The sequence below is a fragment of the Podarcis cretensis genome, assembly GCF_951804945.1.
Source record: "Podarcis cretensis genome assembly, chromosome: 5".
Lineage (NCBI taxonomy): Eukaryota > Metazoa > Chordata > Lepidosauria > Squamata > Lacertidae > Podarcis > Podarcis cretensis.
The window spans coordinates 3,373,909-3,395,641 of record NC_137174.1 but is presented as its reverse complement, the minus strand read 5'-3'; the positions used below and the strand labels follow the sequence as shown (position 1 = coordinate 3,395,641).

The 21,733-nt window shown below is 42.4% G+C and overlaps 1 protein-coding gene across 4 annotated transcripts in view; it reads right to left on the bottom strand.

Annotated features, from left to right (window-relative positions):
• The window catches only part of PHF21B (PHD finger protein 21B), a 178,766-nt gene extending 157,416 nt beyond the window's left edge, over positions 1 to 21,350 (bottom strand). The window contains exons 1-2 of one of the 4 annotated variants that reach the window (XM_079975229.1): positions 20,958 to 21,350; positions 20,071 to 20,136 (exon numbers count right to left, since the gene is read on the bottom strand). In XM_079975229.1, coding sequence (XP_079831355.1) covers positions 20,071 to 20,136; positions 20,958 to 21,011 — 120 coding nt within the window. In that variant the 5' untranslated portion in view covers positions 21,012 to 21,350. Of the gene's footprint in view, positions 1 to 20,070; positions 20,137 to 20,462; positions 20,646 to 20,957 lie in introns of those variants that run through there. The other 3 variants (XM_079975231.1, XM_079975230.1, XM_079975232.1) reach the window with 3 other exon arrangements.
• Between the last annotated feature and the right edge of the window lie 383 nt (positions 21,351 to 21,733).

Here is a 21,733-nt window from a genome sequence, read left to right as displayed (position 1 = left end):
GATTATGAAATCCAAAAACTGTACCCCTCCCAGCCATTTGTATGCTCATCTGCTTACTTAGGATCACAGCCCCACCATGGAGTAATACCTAATTACTTTTATAATTTAGATACTCCATCAAATCACAGAGCTTTTATGCTAGTTTGTCTAAATGCATTCCCCTCAAATGTTTTGTTTGGAAGGTTTCGGGGAAAACCCCTTCCAGGACAGATTCTGTTCCTTTAATAAGGAAACACCAGATACATCACATAATTTTGGATTGCCCTCTTCTCGACACCCATCGCAGAAATCTCCTAGTGACTCCCTAGTGATTTACAAACAGTCTGTAATCCAATATTTGTTGAGGGATGATACTCCCCAAACTACCAAGATTGTTTTGGGGTACTTAGCCAAGATCTTTCAAGCTAAATCTACAGTTGCCTGATTTGTTCTGTGGTGACTATCTAGTCTTTTATATATTGTATGTGTTTGGATTATCAATGTATTTGGATGACTTTGTATGATTTTATTGTTTTAACTTATGCCGATAAAGGCTAGTAGTAGTACAAATCTGAATAAAAAATAAAAATATTCTATTTTATATAATATGCACCAGTTTAAAGGTTGTTTTCCCCACAACAGTTCTGTTTCTCCAAAGCAACTCTATATTGCAGTAAGTACACTTCACTTCACCTCCAAATAAAGTAAATAATCTCAGATGCCACAGTCGACCTTTCTGTTGAGCCATCAGCCAAAATACCTAAGAAACTAGCTTTCCTACATCGCCTAAGCTGGCCTGGTCCCCTCAAATGCAGTGGAAGATACTGTCGCTTCATCAGTTTTCAACTTATTGGTCAGCTTAAGTGTCTGAAGTTGAGGAGGTGCTGAGAGGGCCTTACCTAGCTGCTATGCTGAGTTGTTGATCTGTTGCACAGCAATAGATATAGCTACTATGTTTTCCTGGCTCCTGTTGCCTCCTGGTATCATGGTAGACCTGTTGCAAGGTTTCTTCACACAGTGAGTACCCTTTCCAAGCCCAAGAGATACTACAGGTACCATCTTGTCCTTTGACTCAGGCAGCAGAATGACTTGAGCTGGCCCTGGGAGTAAGCCGAATTCAACTGAGTGAAAAATTCTGAGTAAATATGCATAGAGTTTGGGCTATATGTTTCCGAGCACAATTCAAAGTGCTGGTGTTGACCTTTAAAGCCCTAAACGGCCTCGGCCCAGTATACCTGAAGGAGCGTCTCCACCCCCATCGTTCTGCCCGAACATTGAGGTCCAGCGCCGAGGGCCTTCTGGCGGTTCCCTCATTGTGAGAAGCAAAGCTACAGGGAACCAGGCAGAGGGCCTTCTCGGTAGTGGCCCCCGCCCTGTGGAACGTCCTCCCATCAGATGTCAAAGCGATAAACAACTACCTGACATTCAGAAGACATCTTAAGGCAGCCCTGTTCAGGGAAGTTTTTAATGAGTGATATTTTAGTGTATTTTGGTTTCTGTGGAAGCTGCCCAGAGTGGCTGGGGAAACCCAGCCAGATGGTTGGGGTACAAATAATAAATTATTATTATTATTATTATTATTATTATTATTATTATTATTACTATAGCAGCAGAGTAAGTAACCACGGAGACCTCTGGCCTGTTCTGCCTGGTTTAAAAAGAGGACAGGGCCCCTACAATGATAATAGTTGTGCAGAAGATGATATTTCAAATGGGACAGTTTGTCATGTCTTCTTTTGCATCTGGTCATCCCAACTGTGTCTCCCTTGCCTTTTGTGGAGTAAAACCATAGTCCTCCTTTAATTATTGAATAAACTCCTCGCATAATATAAATTGTTCTCTTGCAGCATGCAGTTAAAGATGTACTACCAAAACAGATAACATTGTGACAATCAGTTCCTTTACAATGCACCACCACAAAAAGCACCAACACAAAAACCCAGGGTCCATGTGGCATCACAGATGAAACACAACATGTCCCTCTGCCACAGCCTGGTGCAAAGCATATCCATGAAAACTATGCAAGCATAAAACAAGCAAATTAGCTGCAGCCCTCCAGCTCATTATACATCACCAAGTTGGCCCTTGTTTTAGACAAAATGGCTATTTCAAAACTAGCGCATGGGGGAGGGGTGCATTTGTATTTCACTGAAATCAAATAAGCAAGCCAGCCAGCCAGCAAACAAACAAAAATACTCCACTATTCAGCAATGATCCAGTAATCTATAACTTACATCAACAGTGACTGCAGAGCCATGGGACAATTAATGCAAGAGGGCAAAATTCTTATTGTAAAAATATGCAGTTTCTCCTTCCATGTTGCTTCTCAACAGGCATAACTAATTTTTCTCAGACTTTGCTTGGAGCAGTCAATATGTGCTCCCCATTGCTTGGAATTAAAAAGGCATCTGCCATGCTTCTAAAATATAAAATCTGGCCTGTTTTGAAGGATGCCCAGAAATGCTAATGTTTTGCCTTTCTGGTTGCTGACACTGGTCCTATTCCTGACATTTTCCTGAGTTCACTTGAGGTCCAGGCATGGCAAAGGCTGTGTATACTCCAAACCCATAGCAGCACAGAAGAACAGCAGAAAAACTGGCCAGCATTTAGTGTTGATTTGACAGTGCCATGGGCCAATAGACCAGTACATCTGCTATTCTTAATAACTTATCCCCACACTTTCAGTACCACAAAATTTTGCCACAAATCTTCTCTGTTCTTATAAATATATGTAGTAAGGATTTTGCTTAGTACTGAGCTATATATAGTTTTAAAAACATTTAATATAGGATGGAGTTAATTATAATATTTTATCTGATATATTTTAAGCAATATATTAGAAATGTTTAGTATAAGGCAGCCCTGTAGCCAGGGTGGGCAAAACAGGTGAACTCCCCCCCCCCAATTTCTCCCCCAATTTTGTCTTTTACATTTGTGACATGACAGACCATTTAATGTTCACTTTCCCTGACTAAGGGTGGATTTTTCATGATCACACTCATCCTATAATCATCTAAGCATTCCCCCTTTTGGGGGAAACAGTAACACCACCCTTGAAAAGTTAAGTATTAGAAGTTTGTATTATGGGCTAGACTCCATCCCTTGGTCCTTTCTGACCTCTGCTTTTCAGTTTCAGTGATGTTCTCTACCCAGCCAGCAATAAAGAAGCACATTTGTTCACCTGAAGTAAGGAGTAAAGAGTTTGTTTATTCTGCAGTTATTATGATGAATAGAGCAGGATTGGGTGCTTAATGCTGAAAAAGTGAACTTGTCATTCAAAAAGCTTTCTTGCATGTTTAATCAAACATTTTAAAAAGCTTACAAAACAACTATTATGCACTAAATATTTTATCAAGTTAAGGACTCAATCTTATGGACTTCCAGACTTCCACAATAAAATTATGCATATTGTTCTAAGCACCACTCTCCCTACAAAGCTTACTCTGTTTCTAAATCCTTGTTTTCATACAGGTGCCATTGTTATACAAGATTAAAATTGATTTTTAAAAAAACAAGCTCCACATGAGTTTTTAACTTCTTACCCCATAAACTGTTTTGTTTGTTTTAAACCTCCTGGTACCCCCTTGCTCAGCGAGCCAGCCACACCCCCCCCCCCATGGAGAGAAAGTTCATATGGGGAAGATGGCGGTAATCAAATATGTATTAAAGCTTTGGGAAATCTCATTAGGCCAAGATTGTCGATACAGTGCCCGTAGGCACCCTTGGGTGTTGCCAGAGGGCTGTCAGGCTGTCCCCCAGGATATTTGTTCCCATCTGTACCAGATTACCATAAAAATGGATGTGTATTCAAGAGCTCAGACCCTAGCTCTGCCTTTACAGCTGATAATTAAAAAAAGAGAAAAACTAAGTGCATTTTGACTGTAACTAAGCTACTTGTTAGAATTGCTCTAAAACTCTACTCCAGATAATTTGTATTTCTGGTGTAGCTGGAGTTGTCTGGAGTACCTCTACATTAAAATTAATGAAAAGACGGTGAATCCTAGAGCAAAGGCCATCAATCTCTGCTTTGGGGTTGTGTGATGAAGCACTATGAAGCTCTACAAGTATTTCTCTTTTTTAAAAAAATGAGAAATGTGCCTTCTTTGAATTCATATTCTCTGAAAGCCATTGTCCTAGATATGTGGTGTCTGACAGACTGCCCGGGAGCCAAGGCTGTGAGGAGGTCTAAAGTTTATTTAATCAAGCATTTGTGTTACACCCTATCTGGGGTATCTTATGTTTCCATAGAAGCAGGTACTTGATGCAGATGGAACAGTATTCTGCACATACTTAAGGTGACTCTAAGTTTTATTATTATTATTATTATTATTATTATTATTATTATTATTATTATTTCATGTTTTCTAGGACTGAGCAATGGTACTGCAATGAAGACCCTAGACTTTAGTGAACTCTGGCTCAAAGTCTTAAAGCTTTGACTCCATGAGCAGGGTCAACTTCTCTGCTCGGCATTCTAGTTTGGCCAGACCTACATCAGTCAGGTCGCTCTGCGTTCTGCATTAAGGGCCAGCCCCATGACATTTTGACATCATTAGACTATGGGCAGTGGCGTAGCGTGGGGGGTGCAGGGGGGGCCAGCTGCACCGGGCGCAACATCAGGGGGGCGCGCTCACCGCCTCCGGAGTCGCCGAAGAGCCTCGGGCGCAGGCTGTAGCAGAGCCCCATGTCTCACGGAACTGACGAGCTGTGCGCGCGTCCAGGCTGAAGGCGTCCGGCAGGCAGCGGCTCTCAGCGCTCGCCACGGTCCCCGCACGTCAGGGCCGCGGAGGGCGCGCCAGGCTGCCCCTCCTCACAGCCCCGCCGCCGCTGCTGCAGCTGCTGGGCCATGTTGCATTTTCCTCGCCTCTCTGCTCTCCTCCTCCTCCGGGAAAGCGGCGTCATTTGGGCAGCAGCGCCAGCGGCAACTCGCCTCAGATCACCTGACACGGACCCGCCGCCGCCGCCCTGGCTACCTTACCGTAAATACCCCAGCCCAGGCAGCAGCAAGAAGAAGCTGGCAGCGGCGGCAGGTTAGGGGTTAGGGGCGCAAATTACTTGCCTTGCCCCGGGTTAGGGGGCGCAAATTACATGCCTTGCCCCGGGTGCTGACAACCCACGCTATGCCGCTGACTATGGGGATGAATGAGCATGCAGCAATAACAGAACCAGTCAACACGTTTTCACTTTCTGAAGAGTCTATTCTCTTCCTCAGGGCAACACGGTACAATCTGGGGAGAGGGGGCATTACTGCAGACATACCATAATGTATGAGGCAATATTTGCCTTTTAAACTTACATACATGCTGTATGGAGCACAATATGCATAGGTAATGAGGGATCAAAGTTCATATCTAACACTACAGGGATGTACCACAGGTACATACAGGGTACTCACAAATCTTGTAACTTGCAAAACAATCTGAAAATGCTAATAAAGGCCAGACCTCAAGCTTGGAGCTCTCGTTACTGGAGCTCCTAAAAGTAAGCACCTGACTCCTGCCTAGTTAGGAAACCACTTGGAGTCAGATGTAAGCCACTCTGAGACTTCTGGAGGAACAGTAGAATGCAAAGAAAGAAAAATACATCTGATGGTCTGCACAGTTTGAATTGCATATGATTTTTTTTCCCCCATTCATCAGCCATTGTTTGTATCATCATTAATGTATCTGGTACTGTATGGAATACTGTAATGACAAGAAAAGATTGGTCCCTGGCCTAATGAATTGCAATCTAGAATGTGACTCAGAGAAGGTCATAGAGGGAGGAGAAAGAAGGGGCAGGGATAAAGAGGGGAAGAATCTACCTTTGGCGAAGGGCTTCATGGAAAAGGTGTGTTTTAAGCAGCAATGTAACAAGAGAGGAGCAGCTTCAAATGGAAAAGAATGGAAAAGAATGGAAGAGTCATTTTGAAAAGCAGGACATTTGGTGCAGCTTCAGAGCAGAGTGCAGGAAATGGAGAAGTGAAATGTAGGGGTTTCACACGATACTAAAATTAGCATGAACAATCCAATTTCTGTAGAATTGATCTGGGAAAAAGAGAAACAAAAAGTTACCTGAAAAGTGAGTGGATAATTTTCCTGTTATTGCCTCATTCAGAAATCATTACCTACATACCAAAATTCTTCCTACCAAATGCCAAATTTTAATTTTTGATGACTTTTGTCAAATTTGACACCTAAATGCCCCACTGGAAGCAATATCTGTTTAAAAAAACTAATATGAAAGGCAAGTGGGCAACTTACAGAGAGCTGTTACCTGAGATGGAAAACCAATTGAAATTGAAAAAAATTCAAGAGACAAGACACCTATTAACAGATTGGTTATAATATCACCAATTAAATGACATATTTAGGAGAGTTAAGGAGTGGGTTTTGGGAAAGAATTTTCAAGGTTTGAAAAAAGAATTATTGGAGAATAATGAGAAATTATTATCGAACATTTATAAGCTACTGTTAGACTGGGACACTACAGATGAAGAAGTTAAAGCTGTAGATACACTGGGCAAAAGATGTGGGTTACAATCTATCTTTTAATTTATGGGAGAAGTTGTGGAAAGAGGATTTAAAATTTACGGCTTGTTGTACATTGAAAGAAAACTACATGAAAATGATGTTGTTGTTTTAAAGTAAGAAACTATGACCACAGTATTTAGCTGCCTGTTTCCAGCTCTGCCTATCTATGATTGCATGAAATATCTTTCCAGCTGTAGAATGCATTATCTTACTTTCCCACTTACGGAGCCTGGCAAATTCTGTTAAGCTACATAGTTCAAGAAACTAATAATTATTCTTATATCTGTGTACTTCACCTATGTTATCTTGATGGAATCCTTACAGCAACCCTGTAGGATAGGTATAGGAGCACTAGCCCATATTGGGAAAGGAGGCCTAAGGATGGGAGACATTCCCTTATTGAAAACCATGTACAGAATTTTTGGAGCAAGAGGAGTGAGAACTGGGATGTTCCTGATCTGCACCACTATGCTACTGCTACACTAACTAAGCTTGGCTAGGAGTAGCTCAGTTTTCCCTTTTACTTTCCTCCATCATTGAACCTGTTTCAGGCATCACAATCTTTCTTCCTTCATTTTCTGCCTAGTCAGAGTGGCTGGGGAAACCCAGCCAGATGGGTGGGATAATAATAATAATAATAATAATAATAATAATAATAATAATAATAATAATAATTCAGTATACAGGGATGCAAAGAGGAACAAGCCTTAATATTACGCATGCATTCCTTTACATATTAAGATGCAATGAGAACTTGTGCGTGCCCACTATTCAGATTTCATGTCCCCTCTTTAAAAAAAGAAAAATCTCCAGCACGCAGGATAGCATCTTCATCTCAGAACTTTTCGTGCTCCATTGCAGCCTTACGCTGCTGTTGCTCACACCTTCAATTGATGATCCATTGTGATTAAGCATGTCTCTCCCTACGCGTGGGAAAGCAGGGTGGGGAGATGAATCCTGAGTGTCTCTAAAAAAGTGAAATGCTGACTCCTACACTCAGTTTGGCATACTAAAATTGTCCGCTTTTCACCAGCCTTGGTTATATTATTCATGCAGACTGCACTTAGCTTCCCATTGTTCCTGCTCTCATTGTTAATAAATGAGTCTTTGCTTCATCCAGGACTGGAACCTCCTTTAAGAACCATCCTCCATCCCAACAAAGTAGATGCTTATTAGCTTCAACTCCATTTAATTCATAGAGAGCTCTATGCGTAGTTGTGCTTCTGGAAACAATGTCCCTTCCATGTATTCTTTAGGATCAGAAATACAATGTAAATTTAGCCTTTGCTGAAATAGGCTGCCCAAGTTTCTATTTGCTTCTTTCAAAGTTGCAGCAAAATTTTGATAAATTGGGGGCTGGAGGGGGATGGACAGGACAGATTTCATTGGAAGGGCAAGATCACAGCAAGGTTCCTCATCTTGTCTATACTGTATTCAAGATTTAAATGAATAAAGCTGTGACTTAAAAGCATTTGTTGTAGTTTCTTCTTATACCTCATAGCAAACAAAGCTACAGATTGTGCTAACCAGAAAGTTAGTGAACCTTGTTCACAGTGTGCTTTGCTTCAATTGAGTTTAAATTCCTCCTTGGCCACTAATCTTACTTTAGTAAACTTGTGTCCGGTCACTATCTTTTAGTCTAACCTGCTTTACAGGGTTGTTGTAAGGCTTCCTCAAACTCGACTCTCCAGATGTTTTTGGCCTACAACTCACATCATCCCTAGCTAGCAGGACCAGTGGTCAGGGATGATAGGAATTGTAGTCTAGAAACATCTGGAGGGCCGAGTTTGAGGAAGCCTGGGTTAAATGATGTGGAGATTATGTACATTGATCTGAGCTCTCTGGAGGAAGGTATGGGGTAAAAATGAAATAAAAAGGTGTTCCAGCTGTTTCTGACAAAGAGTGCACTCAGGCCTTACTCTGCAGTATATTTTTTAATGGTTTAAATGGTTACTATCCAACACACCAGTCTACACCACCTTTATTTGTAGACACGGCTGTGTGATGGCCCATCTTTTTAAAGCTAACTGCCTTTTTGCTAGCCAAGCCGTAAATTTCATGATGGCTTTGCTTTTCAACCGTTCAGGTTGTCGCTACTAATTCTGGCACTTGGGCAAGACCTTGATGCATTCTACAGCTTAAATTATTTTGGCAATCCAACTGTAAGTTAATAAAACAAGGGAATGAATTGTAAAAGAGAAGAATAAGTTAATCACATGGCAACTTAATCGCTTTGAGCTTCAAAGGACATCCCACTACTGAGGTTCAACTATCAAAGCAGAATCCCATGGGCTGAGAAAGAAATGGAACTGTGTTTAGTGAAACGCCTGTATTCTGTGGTTAAAATGAGTGGTTTCCCTCCCCCATTCTAAATCAGCCAACTGGGTTCTATCATATGCACAGAGGTTTGGGAGAGAGATAATGATCGCATAAACCATCTAGCAAAGACAACCAGGATCAAAATGTATATCTAAAATTTTGTTTCAACATAAAGCTATATGTCTAAATCAGGGTTCCCAGCTCACACATGCGTTTTCATGGAAACCTAAAGTTATTTGCCTATAATCAAATGCTAAGGGAAGACACTGAGCAATTTGCCATTGCTCAAATTGAGCACAAATGCACTTGATAACTTTTGCACCTCTTGCCTTGTTTGCTGTGTCTGATATATACAGTGAAAGCTAAATTGAATGTTTTGTGTACTAGCCTATGTGCCCTTCAAAAGGGGAGGTCACTTTGGTGTAATTTCCCCTCCCCCATCTCCTCTGCCAGGGTGACAGTCTGATCATTGCTACTCCTGTGTCAGTTCCGAATATTACTGAGTACAGGGGGAAATATGACCCAGCGTTCATGTTCCACATTAGTCTGATTCAATCAAATGCCTTTCTCCTCTTTTCATTTTTGAACAAAAGCTCTCTGAAGACAAGGTTTGGCCAACCTTAATCATGCTGAGTAACGTTTTGCTACTTGATTAGTGCCAGTGAAATCATGGAGTTGACTGCTTGATTTGACGCTCTGAAGGTAAGGCTCCTGAACCATAAATGCTTCCAAATCAACTGTGTTTCAAAAGAGCTGAAAAGTGTCAGTTTTACAAATGTGCACACCCACACGCAAAGCAGAATCTACAACTGGAAGATACGTTTACATTTTAAATCATAGGGTACTTGCAGTAAAAGGAGAAAGGGATTATAAATGTCCCAGATGTTGTATTCAAATCAGTTTTAGCGCAGAAGAAAGGGATTAAAATAAACCCACTAGGAGTTGATAATAAATAATCAAGGAACCCAGAAACTGATGTACCCCGTGAATATAAGCCGATGCCGGGAAGAAGGAAAGGTGGGGGGAGGGTGTTCAGATGAAAGATGAATGCAAGCAAGCCTGTTCATTTTAAACCCGGTCCCCATTCAGAATCCTCAGCCCTGCCTCTGCTCCTCCTAACATAGCAAGCAAAGCACAGTCTCTAAGATAGTAAATGCAGTTTTCATCAACTAACAAGGCAGAGCACATACAAATGAACCAATCAGGGGGTTTGAGTGAGCTATCAGTGCTAGGAAGCAGCTAGTCTGCATATTCCAGTTGAGTCACCACAGAGAAGAAAGTAGAAGTGGGGGTGGTGAAAAGGGAGAAAATAAATTACTGTGTGCAACTCCATCTGCAAACTGCTTCTCCCGCACTGGTATGTAATAAAATGTGTTGCTAAGATACGAGCTACTAAAGAAGTTCATTAAAGGACACTTTAAACAAAGCTGCCAGACTCTTTTCCCTTTAAAGACTGCTTATTTTGTTCTGTCCCTTATGATTATAATTAGATCATCTATATGAGGATTGCACTTCATTCAAGCCTACTCAGCAAAGAATGTTAATAAACCCACGTAAATAAGGCATGTGCACATATGATCTCTCTTTCTCTCTGTCTGTGTGTACCGGGTAAGTGTATGTGTGGTTTGTGCATGAATATGAGTTATGGATGTTTGGCAGGTGGCAGAGTAATAGAAACATTAGAGGTTCAATGCTTTTTAAAATAATAATAAAAAAGAGGAATACATCTCTGCAGTCACCTCTTTCCTACTTATTCTTCTACTTTAGATTTTTCCCGATACTTTACTTTTATACACTGTGCCCATACCTTTTCAAAATATATATCTTAGCTACAGTAAACTGGAACACCATGGATAAGTTTGGCAACAGCATCAATGTTCTGTGCTAGAGTTCATGCCAAAGACTGTATTATATTGCATTCAGTGGCTCCCAATTAGCTAAATACTTATCACCAGCCCACAAAATGTCCTAGATGTTTAAGCATTAATGCTATAGGCCATTTGAACCAAAGTTTTGTTGTCAAAGAGGCTCTGAGTTTATCAACACAGTCTTAGGTCTGTTGATTTCTGTGGGTCTACTCTGCATATGGATTTCACTGGAAATGACCCAAGATCCTTAGAGGTTTAATTTGAGGGAGAGGATAGGGAGAGGAATGAAACATCATTCCCAGAGGGATTTACATTTTTTAAAAAATACATTTTTCAATTCAATTGCTATGTTTTCTTTTAGGGGTCTTCAATCTATATGAAATTATAAACAAAATTATGTGCATGATGTGATTCTGCTCGAACAGAGAAAAGGCACCGAGTGTGGTACAGGTACAGAATCCAGCTTCCTGAAAACTTCAGATTTTTTGTTTTAAAAATAAGGTTTCTAGTCCTTAAGTCTGTGAAGAAATAACTGAAAGTAAGAGAAATAATAGGTAAAAGGTAAAGGTACCCCTGCCCGTACGGGCCAGTCGTGTCCGACTCTAGGGTTGTGCGCCCATCTCACTTAAGAGGCCGGGGGCCAGCGCTGTCCGGAGACACTTCCGCGTCACGTGGCCAGCGTGACGAAGCTGCTCTGGCGAGCCGGCACCAGCGCAGCATACGGAAACGCCACCCGCGTCCTTAAGAGAAATAATACAAATGGGCTATTTTGCATAATGTATACAGGCCACAGAATGAAACATTCATTGGAGAGGAATTTGTACAAAACTGTCATTTTCCCTTGAAGAGGTATCTATAATCACCTGCCATATTAAAAACAGTTTCTCTTGTATTTCAGTTACTAGTAAATATTATATATATTTTAATTATACCTTTCAAACTCACTTATGTGAGCATATTACTTTTCTGCCTGAATGAGATCAGGAAAATTATACACAAGGAGGGAGTCCTGACTTGCATTTCTAAATCAGTCATCCCTTCTCATCTTTTTTTATAGAGAAAATCTTCAACTCACCAATAAATCTTTAAGCAATCTCTATTCGTTCAAAGAGCTCCAGAAAGTGGAAATTACAGAAAATACACTTTAAGGTGCACTGCATGTGAAAGGTATCAATGTTCTCATTTGACTTCTGTGACTCAAAATGCAATGCACCTCCTTTTAAAAAGGAAAACTTTTGGTAACCCATTTTTATGGTCCACTATTGAATGGAAAAGCAAATCCTTTCCAGATTACAAATAAAAATATTGCATCTCTCACAGAGGGAATAAGTCACTGTTAATGTAAAGAGATCTGGGAAGAAAACCCTTGAGCAGGGATTCAAAGTTTCTCTTTCAAGCCCAATTACATACTCCTGTTGATTAGATGTAAGCAATCAGCCAAATTTTACATCAAACATTCTGTAGCCACAACTGCTATATTTAAAATCCCTGGAGCCAATTTCAGCTGGGGTGGGGGTGGGGGAGAGCAATTTCTCAAACACTCAAATCAACACAGCAGATGATTCCTGCAGAGGCACAGGGCTTCCACTAGAGAGTTTCATATCCTTAGAGCAATCTCAGTCAGATCTTCTTCTGTTTTACTTTCTGTCAAGGAAAGCTTTTTTTTTCTTCCATCCTAACCTTGAGTTTCAGGTTTAGCTCTTCCAGGGTTAAAATGTATTATTTCATACAGGGTTTCCTTTGTTATATTAACCATAAGGGGTTGTGTGTGCTGTGTTGAAAGCACAGCATATATTAGATTTCAATAGGTGCTTACTACTGGCATGCGGAGGTTGTAGCTAGAACTAAGCCCCATCAGCAATTTCATATGACACTCTAAAAATTGCTACTACATGACAATAAGTAGCTGATTCAAAAAGAAAGAAAGAAAGAAAGAGGAAGGAAGGAAGGAAGCTTAAGGAAGAATATTTTATACAGAAGTAATTTCTAATATAACTACCATATATATATATATATATATATATATACACACACACACACACACCCCAATTTGCATTTCCACCGGATTCCTTTCATATACATATCTTAAGTTTGCAGTATGGGCTTCATAATTTCTTGAAGGTAAATTCTTGGAACTTCCTCCAAAGTACAGGGCTACGGTATCAGTTTATCATCTATAGACAAAATATCCTTATTTGACACCATGGAGCCATACAACTTGCTACTCTTTTTCTCAGTTAAACATTGTGTATGCAATCCAGCCAAGATTAAGGAATTTAAATCTCACTGGGAAATTGTTTAAACAATTGCTTAAGTCTCACACAGAAATCAGTGGGACTAAGATTTCTGAACTGAGGGATAGCTCTGACCAAAAGGCAGTGAGATAGTGCCACATCATTTAATAGATATAACAAAATCAGTCAATACCCACCCACTACTAGTGCAATCATAAAGGACCTGCCAGCACAGATCGACAATAGCATTGATACCATTTCCCAAACTCTAGAGACAGAGTATCATAGAAGATGGAACAAAACTGAGGGCAACCATTCAACAAAGCAGCAGTGATACTGGACTTGGGTTAAGAAAAAAAATGCTGGAGTTGGTCACAATGGTCTCAACTCTATGCTGAGGCTTTGGCTACGTCACTATGTTTCAGCTTAACTGAGGTTTTTGAGCAGAGGTTAGATGACCATCTGTCATGGATGCTTTAGCTGCAGGGCTTGGACTAGATGACTCTTGGGGTCCCTTCCAAGTCTACAATTCTATTATTCTATGAAGTAAGAGGGACTTATCTCATAGGGCTGATACAGTGATAATTGAGCCAATGAAACATTCTTGCCTGCTCCAAAGCTTATTGAAATAAAGCTTTAAGTCCTCATGACTTCAGTGGGAAACATTTTACCACATGCTCAACTCTTTTTATACAAGTCAAAACTCTTGGGTCCATGAGCTCTTTGGATCCCAGTTGTACTGCTGCCCAGGCACCTTTTGCTACTTCATACATGGATATAATTTTCTTTTACAAACCTGCATTATCAAATACAACTTATTGGAACTTCCTGTTCCTCCATTTCTTCTTTGGCCACACTACCAATATGACCTTCCCTTTTCTTTCTTGGATTAAGCTCTATGTGAATCAAATTATTAAACCAATGGAAGATCCATTGAAACAGGACTATTCTTCACCTAGAGTTGCAAGGTCAAAAACCTATTCTGGGTTTCTATAGGCTCCTGAAACGAAGGACTGTCCCTTAAACACAGCCTTATTGATCACCATACTGGACCTAATGTTTGGTAGGGCTGTATTCAAAAGAAAATTGTTCAAAATAAAGCAACATGTAGAAACACTAAAACTGCTCATGAATGCCACATTAACTGACTGATTTAGCCAGAGTCCTATGCAAAAAAATTAAGCTGGAAATTAAGGTTTGCTATTTGTAGGCCTGAAAATATACTGAAAGAATAATTGGTGCATGATCTAAGATTAGGTCCCTACAAAATGCAGCACACACAACAAGTTTTTTCAGTGCTCATGCTATCCTACCATCAGCTGTTCAATAATCAATTTCGACTCACTGCAGATTAGCTGTCCTCAACATGTAACAGGTAGCAAATATCTTTAAGCATTAAACAAGAACAAATTCTAAACAGCATTGTTGCTAGAATTCCTTTTTCTGAACAGACAAAGACATTGCAAGGAAAACATTGCTAAATCACAGAGCTAATCATCATAGTCAGTTCCTCTAATGAGGCATCATGGGATTACTGGAGTTATTATAAGAGTCATCTTATTGAAGAAATTCAAAGTTAATTGAAATCAATTGTACTGTTCTGACAGCAGGTGTTTTAAGTGGCTAAGATATCAAAGCGAACTCTTTAAAGCAGTTACAACAAATGTTACATTCACTTTTCTCAACCTCTAGCACTTCCAAGTGAAGAACTACAATTCCAGTTTGCTGTGTGGTGTTTTTTAAAGCAATCTTTCTTCTGCCATCAAGGTTTCTATGGAACAAAAACTGGTCAAAATATATTTCACCCCAGTGGATGGCCTGAAGTTCATCTGCTTCAGGGGTTTATAGAAGGGGAAATTGTTATCCTTAGCGGAATTTCAAAAGTTTAATGATTGGATTTCCATTTCGGCAACTATTTTTCCCAATGACGTGCCAAATCTTGTCACAACTATATAAAACAAAGAAAATGTTTAGCTGCAAATGTATAAAATGCATTCTCTCGGTCATCCTCTATTTGCAAGTAAGGTATTGGTCACGATCTGAGGGGTTCCACTCTACAGTATACATAGAAGATTTTCCTCCTTATAGAAGAGCACATGAAGTCTCTGCACGCACACACACAGCCATGGATCATGGCTCCATCTTCTATTTTCATTGATACTTATATTATCTACTTTATTTCATGCCTAACCAAAGGAATCACTGAGCTCCAGCAAAAGTCATTAATTTCTGCTGAAACATGTGTAAACTGTGTTGCCATTTCAAGACACCACCTAGCTACCTTTGATTTGAAAAGCCCAGCAAAAACAACCCCTTGGAACAGATAATATAATACGCTCCATCAAAGATATAATTTGCCTACACATTCCCAGTGCTTAAGAAGAGCACCTTAATTCCGAGAAGTCTAATGCATCCCAAGAACCTACTTCCAGTCAGATCATAAACACCAAATGACAGTCAACAATTTAATTCCAGATATGCTACCCTCAAAAGGCAAAACCAGCAATAACACTATCTTGGAAGAGTCTGTCAGAGACTAATGTTGATTTCTATGTAGGTAGTAAATTACAGCAAAGAAATGAAGCAGCGCCCAAGTGAATGGCATATACATAATGCCTCTCAGGAAGACATATTTTTATTGCTGTGCTTCAGGACAGGCTTCTCTGAATCGAGAGTTCATCAGCAATGAAAACACAGCAAGTCTTCCACATGCTCACTGCTGATTTCCAAGATCTGCTTTACGAGTCAATACTAATGTCAGGTTAGAGTTTAACTGTGCAATTATTAAGTAGGCAGTTCAAAAAAAAAAGCAGCAAGAGGAGTTAAGGGATGCCTAGTAAGCCCAGGCAAACATGCAGCAGAGTGCTTCAGATGTGCATTTAAAAGGACAATGCTGCTTTTCAGCGAAGGCCTTTTATTTACATATACATGCTTGTTCCTTGACAGTATAGATAAAAATGTTACAGCTGTTCTGTAGGTGATGGGGATTCAAGGTGTAAAAGCATTGGACCAACTAATGGAGTCTTCACACATCATATCTTGTTAAAGAAGAAGTAAACCCATTCTCAAATAGTATTACAATTCATCAACATTCTGGAGGGAGGGGTAGAATATGCAGGTATACTAATGTTTGCAATGAACAGAACCCACACTCTGGCTTTGACTTTGGGGACAAAACGCAAAATGAAGTATTGATTCAAGATGCATTGGGGGGGATTGCAATCCATCCTTGAAAATACTGCAGAAAGTATTTAAGTCTATAGGAGAAATTAAATTAAATTACTCCAGCTAAGTTGCATCCTATATAAATCCATTTTTTAAATTGGTAATATCCTCAAAACACTTTGCATTTGTTTTTGGAAACCTTGATTTAAAAAATAATAATAATGGATGAAGCCTATTAAATTAATCAGGTGGTCACAATAAGAATCAGATGCATGGAACAAAGAACAGAGAAGGATTTCTCCTATCTTCACTATACACCCAGGGGCAACAATCCAGCATGGCACAGCAAATAAATAGGATTTTTCTGTTCTCTACTTTCTACCCTGACTAGTGGGAGTGGTGGAACTCTGAATGTGGAGGCCACTCTGTTAAGCCCCATTGCTGCCCACCAAGAATTTGAGTTGGTCTCTAACACTGCAATGCCAAATGGGTCTGCCCACAGGGAAGTCAAATTGAGTTCAATGTAACACTATGTCCAACTAGGCATACAGGAGTCTATCAGCAGTGGTGGTGCATGACAACAGCAATGACATCTAGTTGTACACTATGGAAGAATTGCAATGGGGTATGTTCCTCCTACATGGGAAGTGTCTGGAGTGGTTTTTTTGATGGTGTCCTGCTTCTCATAAGCATCTGGTTGGCCACTGTAAAAAGAGGATGCTGGAATAGATGAGCCTTTGGTCTGATCCATCACAGCTCTTCTTATGTAGCCTGAATCCAAACCAATGGCCATGGCCAATATATGTGGCTGGTATGGTTACACATATTCTATTTTCTCTTTCAATTAAAAATGAACACAAAATATGTATAAACATAGGGCCTCTGGGTTGGGCAGTCTTCATTCCCATTGATCCCAGATTAGCCCTGTTAAAGTTATGGACTGCAGCCAGAATTTCCATAGCATTTTCACCCAGTCACATTCATGAGTTCCACATTAGCAGAATGTAAAAACAAAAATGGTACCTGAAAGATATGGACGGGAATATGAATAACCTGTACAAGTTAAAACCACCATTCCTAATTCTACTTCCCAGAGGTCTATTTAAATGTTTCACAGTGAACTCTGTGTCTTTTGGAATGGGGAGTCTGATTTAAAACATGAAATCCAAGCTCACATGCAGCAGTCCTCTTCCATGCGAGGCAAAAACGGGAGGGGAGCTTTGGACCTTTTCCTTGAAGAAATAATATTAATTGTATCAAAATCTGACTCCAGCAACTTTGTTATCTGTATTTAGGCTGAGGGTTTAAAACTCCTGTCACTCTTCTCTCTGTGCAAAGGGAGATTTCCTATCTGGCCTCCAGAGGTGACAGTGCGCAGCACAAGAAGACACTGCATCAGCATCTGGTCTTATACCATTGTATAAGTTCTTGTTGCATAAAGCAGGCAGAGGAAGCCTGTCGATGGCATCTGCACTTTTCAATGTAAGTAGCAGCTGAATCCAAGGACTAGTTCGCTCATTGCATAATTTGGAGGGGGGCGGGGTTCTTTTAGTGTAACACACAGGCATTGTTGACTATTTAGTTCACAAAGTGTTGCATGAGATTGGAAATGTCATCCTGCACCCAACAGCTGCATCGAACCCTAATTTTCCAAGTATGTCTCTTTGCCTTATCTAAATTCCAGCATGGTACATAATAAACAGCTCACCAATTACTATCATCATAAAAATTTCAATAGCCTTGAAATAGTTGTTATAATGCAGAGAGGAACAATCACTTTAATGCAGTAAAACCCACCACCACCGACTATTTCCCTTTCAAAGACAGGAAAACATAAACAAATGTATTCTCGGCAGTGTGAGGCTGTTAACTTGCTTTAATAAATTCTCTACTCGGTGTAGTAGCAGAATCAATATAGCACACTGTTTTACCCAACAAGATAAAAGGACTAACTGCTCTAAGCTGCTGCTTCTGCGCTGCTTCCTTCCCCCACCCCCAAAGAAAAGAAACTATCTGATTTGATTCCATACAGTGATTAAACATCTTTGTGCTCTGCTGAGTAGGGTATTCTGTCCCCTCCCCCACTAAAAAAAATGGCATCAAAGCAATCAAAATGGTAATGTTAAGCCTGAATGGGGGCCCATCCCCCCGCCTTCAAACTCTGCAGACTTTTCTCCATGTCATGAAGAAACCAACACCCCTTCCTCACAAAATGGAAGCTTCCACTACCAAACTGAGCGAGCTGACAAATTCTGGGCTGCGATCAATCGGGACAGGGAGGGAGTGGCGGCGCTGGAAATGCTCGCACACATCCAGGCACAGGCAGATAAGATATGCAGCCAACGTCGCCTCGGGCGCGCATTCAGCGGGCGAGGATGAAAAATAGGCACGGCTTACTTCTTAACTTCCACCACAACTATATATATGGAGCGGGAGGGGGGGGGATATTCCTTTCCGCTCTCCGTCCACCACCACTGGCTTCCTCCCTCCCCTCTCCCCGCCCCCCGGGTACGTAGGGCGAAGACTCCTTGAGAGGCTGGAAAGACTCTTTTTAGGCGGGGGGGGGGGCGGAATATGATCCAGGCGCTATTCCAAGTTTTGGTGCTGAAAGAACTGCTGCATTCCGAAGGAATCGCGATCGATTCAGCCGAAGGAAAAGGGAAAGGAGGTTGCGCTCTCTCGCTCTCTCCGCCAAAGGGGCTTTTGCAAAGCTGCAGGAGGAGGCGGGGAAGAGGGGGAGGGGGAGGGGAGCCTGGCGAAAGTTGGCTTTTATGGGGGGCGGGGGGAGGGGAAAGGACAACCCGGCAGGTCAGCGACTAGATTTCTAAGCCGCTGCATTGGAAGTACCGAAAGTCGAACGGGGCGGGGGGGGCAGGGAAGGGGGCTCCTTGCATTGTGTGTGTGGTTGGGGGGTGTGTGTGTGTGTGTCGTTTTAAAGCTCCCGAGATGCTCGGGGAGCTGCTGAGCGTGCCGTGGCATCTGTTCGTGGTGCTGAAACGCAGCAAATCCCCAGCCCCGCGCCATCAGCTGATCTGAACACCAACTCACAATGCGAGACAACTTTCTTTCAGCTTGCAAAAGGGGCGAGGGGAGGTGGGTGGGGAGGGAGGGGAGGACGGGGGGGATCCGTCATTGCCCCCACGCACACCAGGGTCGCCCGCTGCAAAATAAGAGACACCTTCACAGAGAAAGGCACAAAAAAAGAAAGTTTGTTGGACGGAAGGTGGGCGAAGGCATCTCTTTCTATAGTGTCTCGCTTCTCTCTCCCTCCCCCCACTTTACCCCCCTCAGATTTGCCTAAGTAGACAAAGCTATGCAGGAGGGGTGCACGGCTGTGTGTGTGTGTGTGTAAATGTATATACATGAACTCGATTCCGAAGCCAGCAGGTCAGATCAAGCCAAAGAAAGAAGACGCCAAGTGTGTGGAGTGGGGGGGGGGAGAATATATATACACACACACATATATATATATATATACATATCTGTATCTATGGAAGCAAAAGCAGCTTTCCAATCAAAACCAGCACTCAAGGCTTTCGAAGTGGAATCAGTCCCCTTATTCCCAACTCTCTGCTTTTGCACGTTGCAAGGAAGTGAAAACAAACTAAGCAGAAGACCAAATAATTTCCCATATTCCTAAAACATGTCGACCAACTCAAAATGGACGCCTCGGTGTGTGTGTGTGTTTTTAAAACGTCTAACTACAGCATATCTCTTTTTGTGTATTGTGGTTATTAATATAAACACAGTGCCTGGCAAGGCAACAGAAAACTGGATCCCTCATCTTTAAAACCTTTTCTGACTTTAGGCTCCCTTTAGTAAACATGAGTGTTTTATTCACTGGTGCGGGTATTTTTTTTTCTTCCGGCCAACGCGGATTCTTTGAGAATGTTTAGAAAGTGCTTTGTAAAAGAGAGAGAGAGAGAGAGAGAGAAAGGAAAGGAAAGCCGAAACCCCATCCACAGACACATAACTGAATCGATTCATTCTTACTTGTTTTTCATTAAGAGCAGCTATTCTCGATTGCCTCTCATGGATTTGTTTCTTAAGATCACCGTTCTGTAAAAATGGCAATAAAATGCAGATTAGAGACCAAGTGTAAACTAAAGCCAATTCAGAGGAAACTTGCGCTTAGGAATTGTTCGGGGGCAAAAGCCCAACCGAAAGCATGCACAATAAGGAAAGGGGGTGGAAACAGAATAACCCCCTTAAGTAACAAAGCTCAGCCCGGTCTTCAAAATGAGATCTCTTACTGATAAACTTTCTCATCCTGCTGTCCCAGCAGAACTGCACTTAACACAAGAAAGCTAAAATACTGAAGAAGATGGGTTTTAAAAACACACACACACTCAATACACACACACACACAACAGATCTGCATTTACCTGTGGATCTTGCTTCATCTGTGCAACTAGTTTCTTTTTTAAAATGCCCCTTAAAAGAAGGAACTAGAAAGAGTTTCACGTGTAATGGATTTTTTAAAATGTGTGTGTGTGTGTGTGTGTAAGGGGGAGGGTGGGGGTCTGGAACAAAGAGGCAAGTAAACACAGCGAGTCAGTTTCAAGCAAAGCTCATAAATATTCAAGTCTCGTCCTAATCTCTCCAACACACACACACACACACACACACGCGCAAGTGCCAACCGCAATGTTAACTCCGGATCGCGACAACAGAGACACACACACACATGCCCAAACTCAGCCAAACAAGCTGGAAAACTACTTTTGTGAAGTGGTCCCCCCGGAGAAGGGCAGCGGAGGGAGGCTCCCCTCCCGGAGCCTCTCGCCTCTCCCCTCCCGCGACTCCCCCTCCTGCCCCCGAGCCCCCCGCCACTCGGGAGGCCCGCGGGGCTGGCGCTTGCCGAGTCCCTCTCTCATTACCTGGTGACACTGGAGTTCCACTTTGAACGCCTCGGGCAAGCGGCGCAGCTCCATCCTTTCAACTTGCGCGGCACTTTTCGCCCACTTTCGAGCCCCCGCGAAGTTTGGTGGCTTCTCCTCTCCCCTCACCCGCCCCGCTTGGCAAGGAGAAGCCGCGGCAGGCGAGGCGAAGCAGCGACCCCCGGAGAAAACCGAAGCGAGGGGCTTCCACGCGCCGCCCCCCCGTCAAAAAGCGATAACAACAATCGAAAGAAACAACTAGTCAGGCTGCAAAGCAAGTTCTTTGCCTCTTTGCTGAGGGACGCGGACAAATCACTCACTTTCCGCCAAACTGGGGGGGAGGCTACCCCCCGGCCGCCCCCCCGGCCCCCTATCCCCATGGGCCCCTCGGCCGCCCCCTGCTCCGCCCAGGACCCGATTAATCGCCTCGCGCAGCGCCGCCGCCCCTCCAATGGGGGCCGAGGAGACTTCCAAACGGGAGGGACTATATTTCCTCCGAGTGCGCGCCTTGATTTCACTTTGCCTCGGGAAAAGTTGTGCCACGGCTGCCAATGCTAATTCGGAGTTGCCCGGATGGAGCGAGGCAGGGCGGGGGGAGGAGGAGGAGGAGGAGGCGAGAGAGAAGGAGCCCCCGGTCGGAGCATGCGCGGGAGCAGCAGCAGCAGCAGCAGCAGTGGACCAGCGAGGACAACGGAGGGATGGAGAGAAGCGCCGAGGCTCCGGCGGCGGCGGCGGCAGCCCGTGAGAAGTTCGAGTCCCGACGAGCCCGTGGCCCG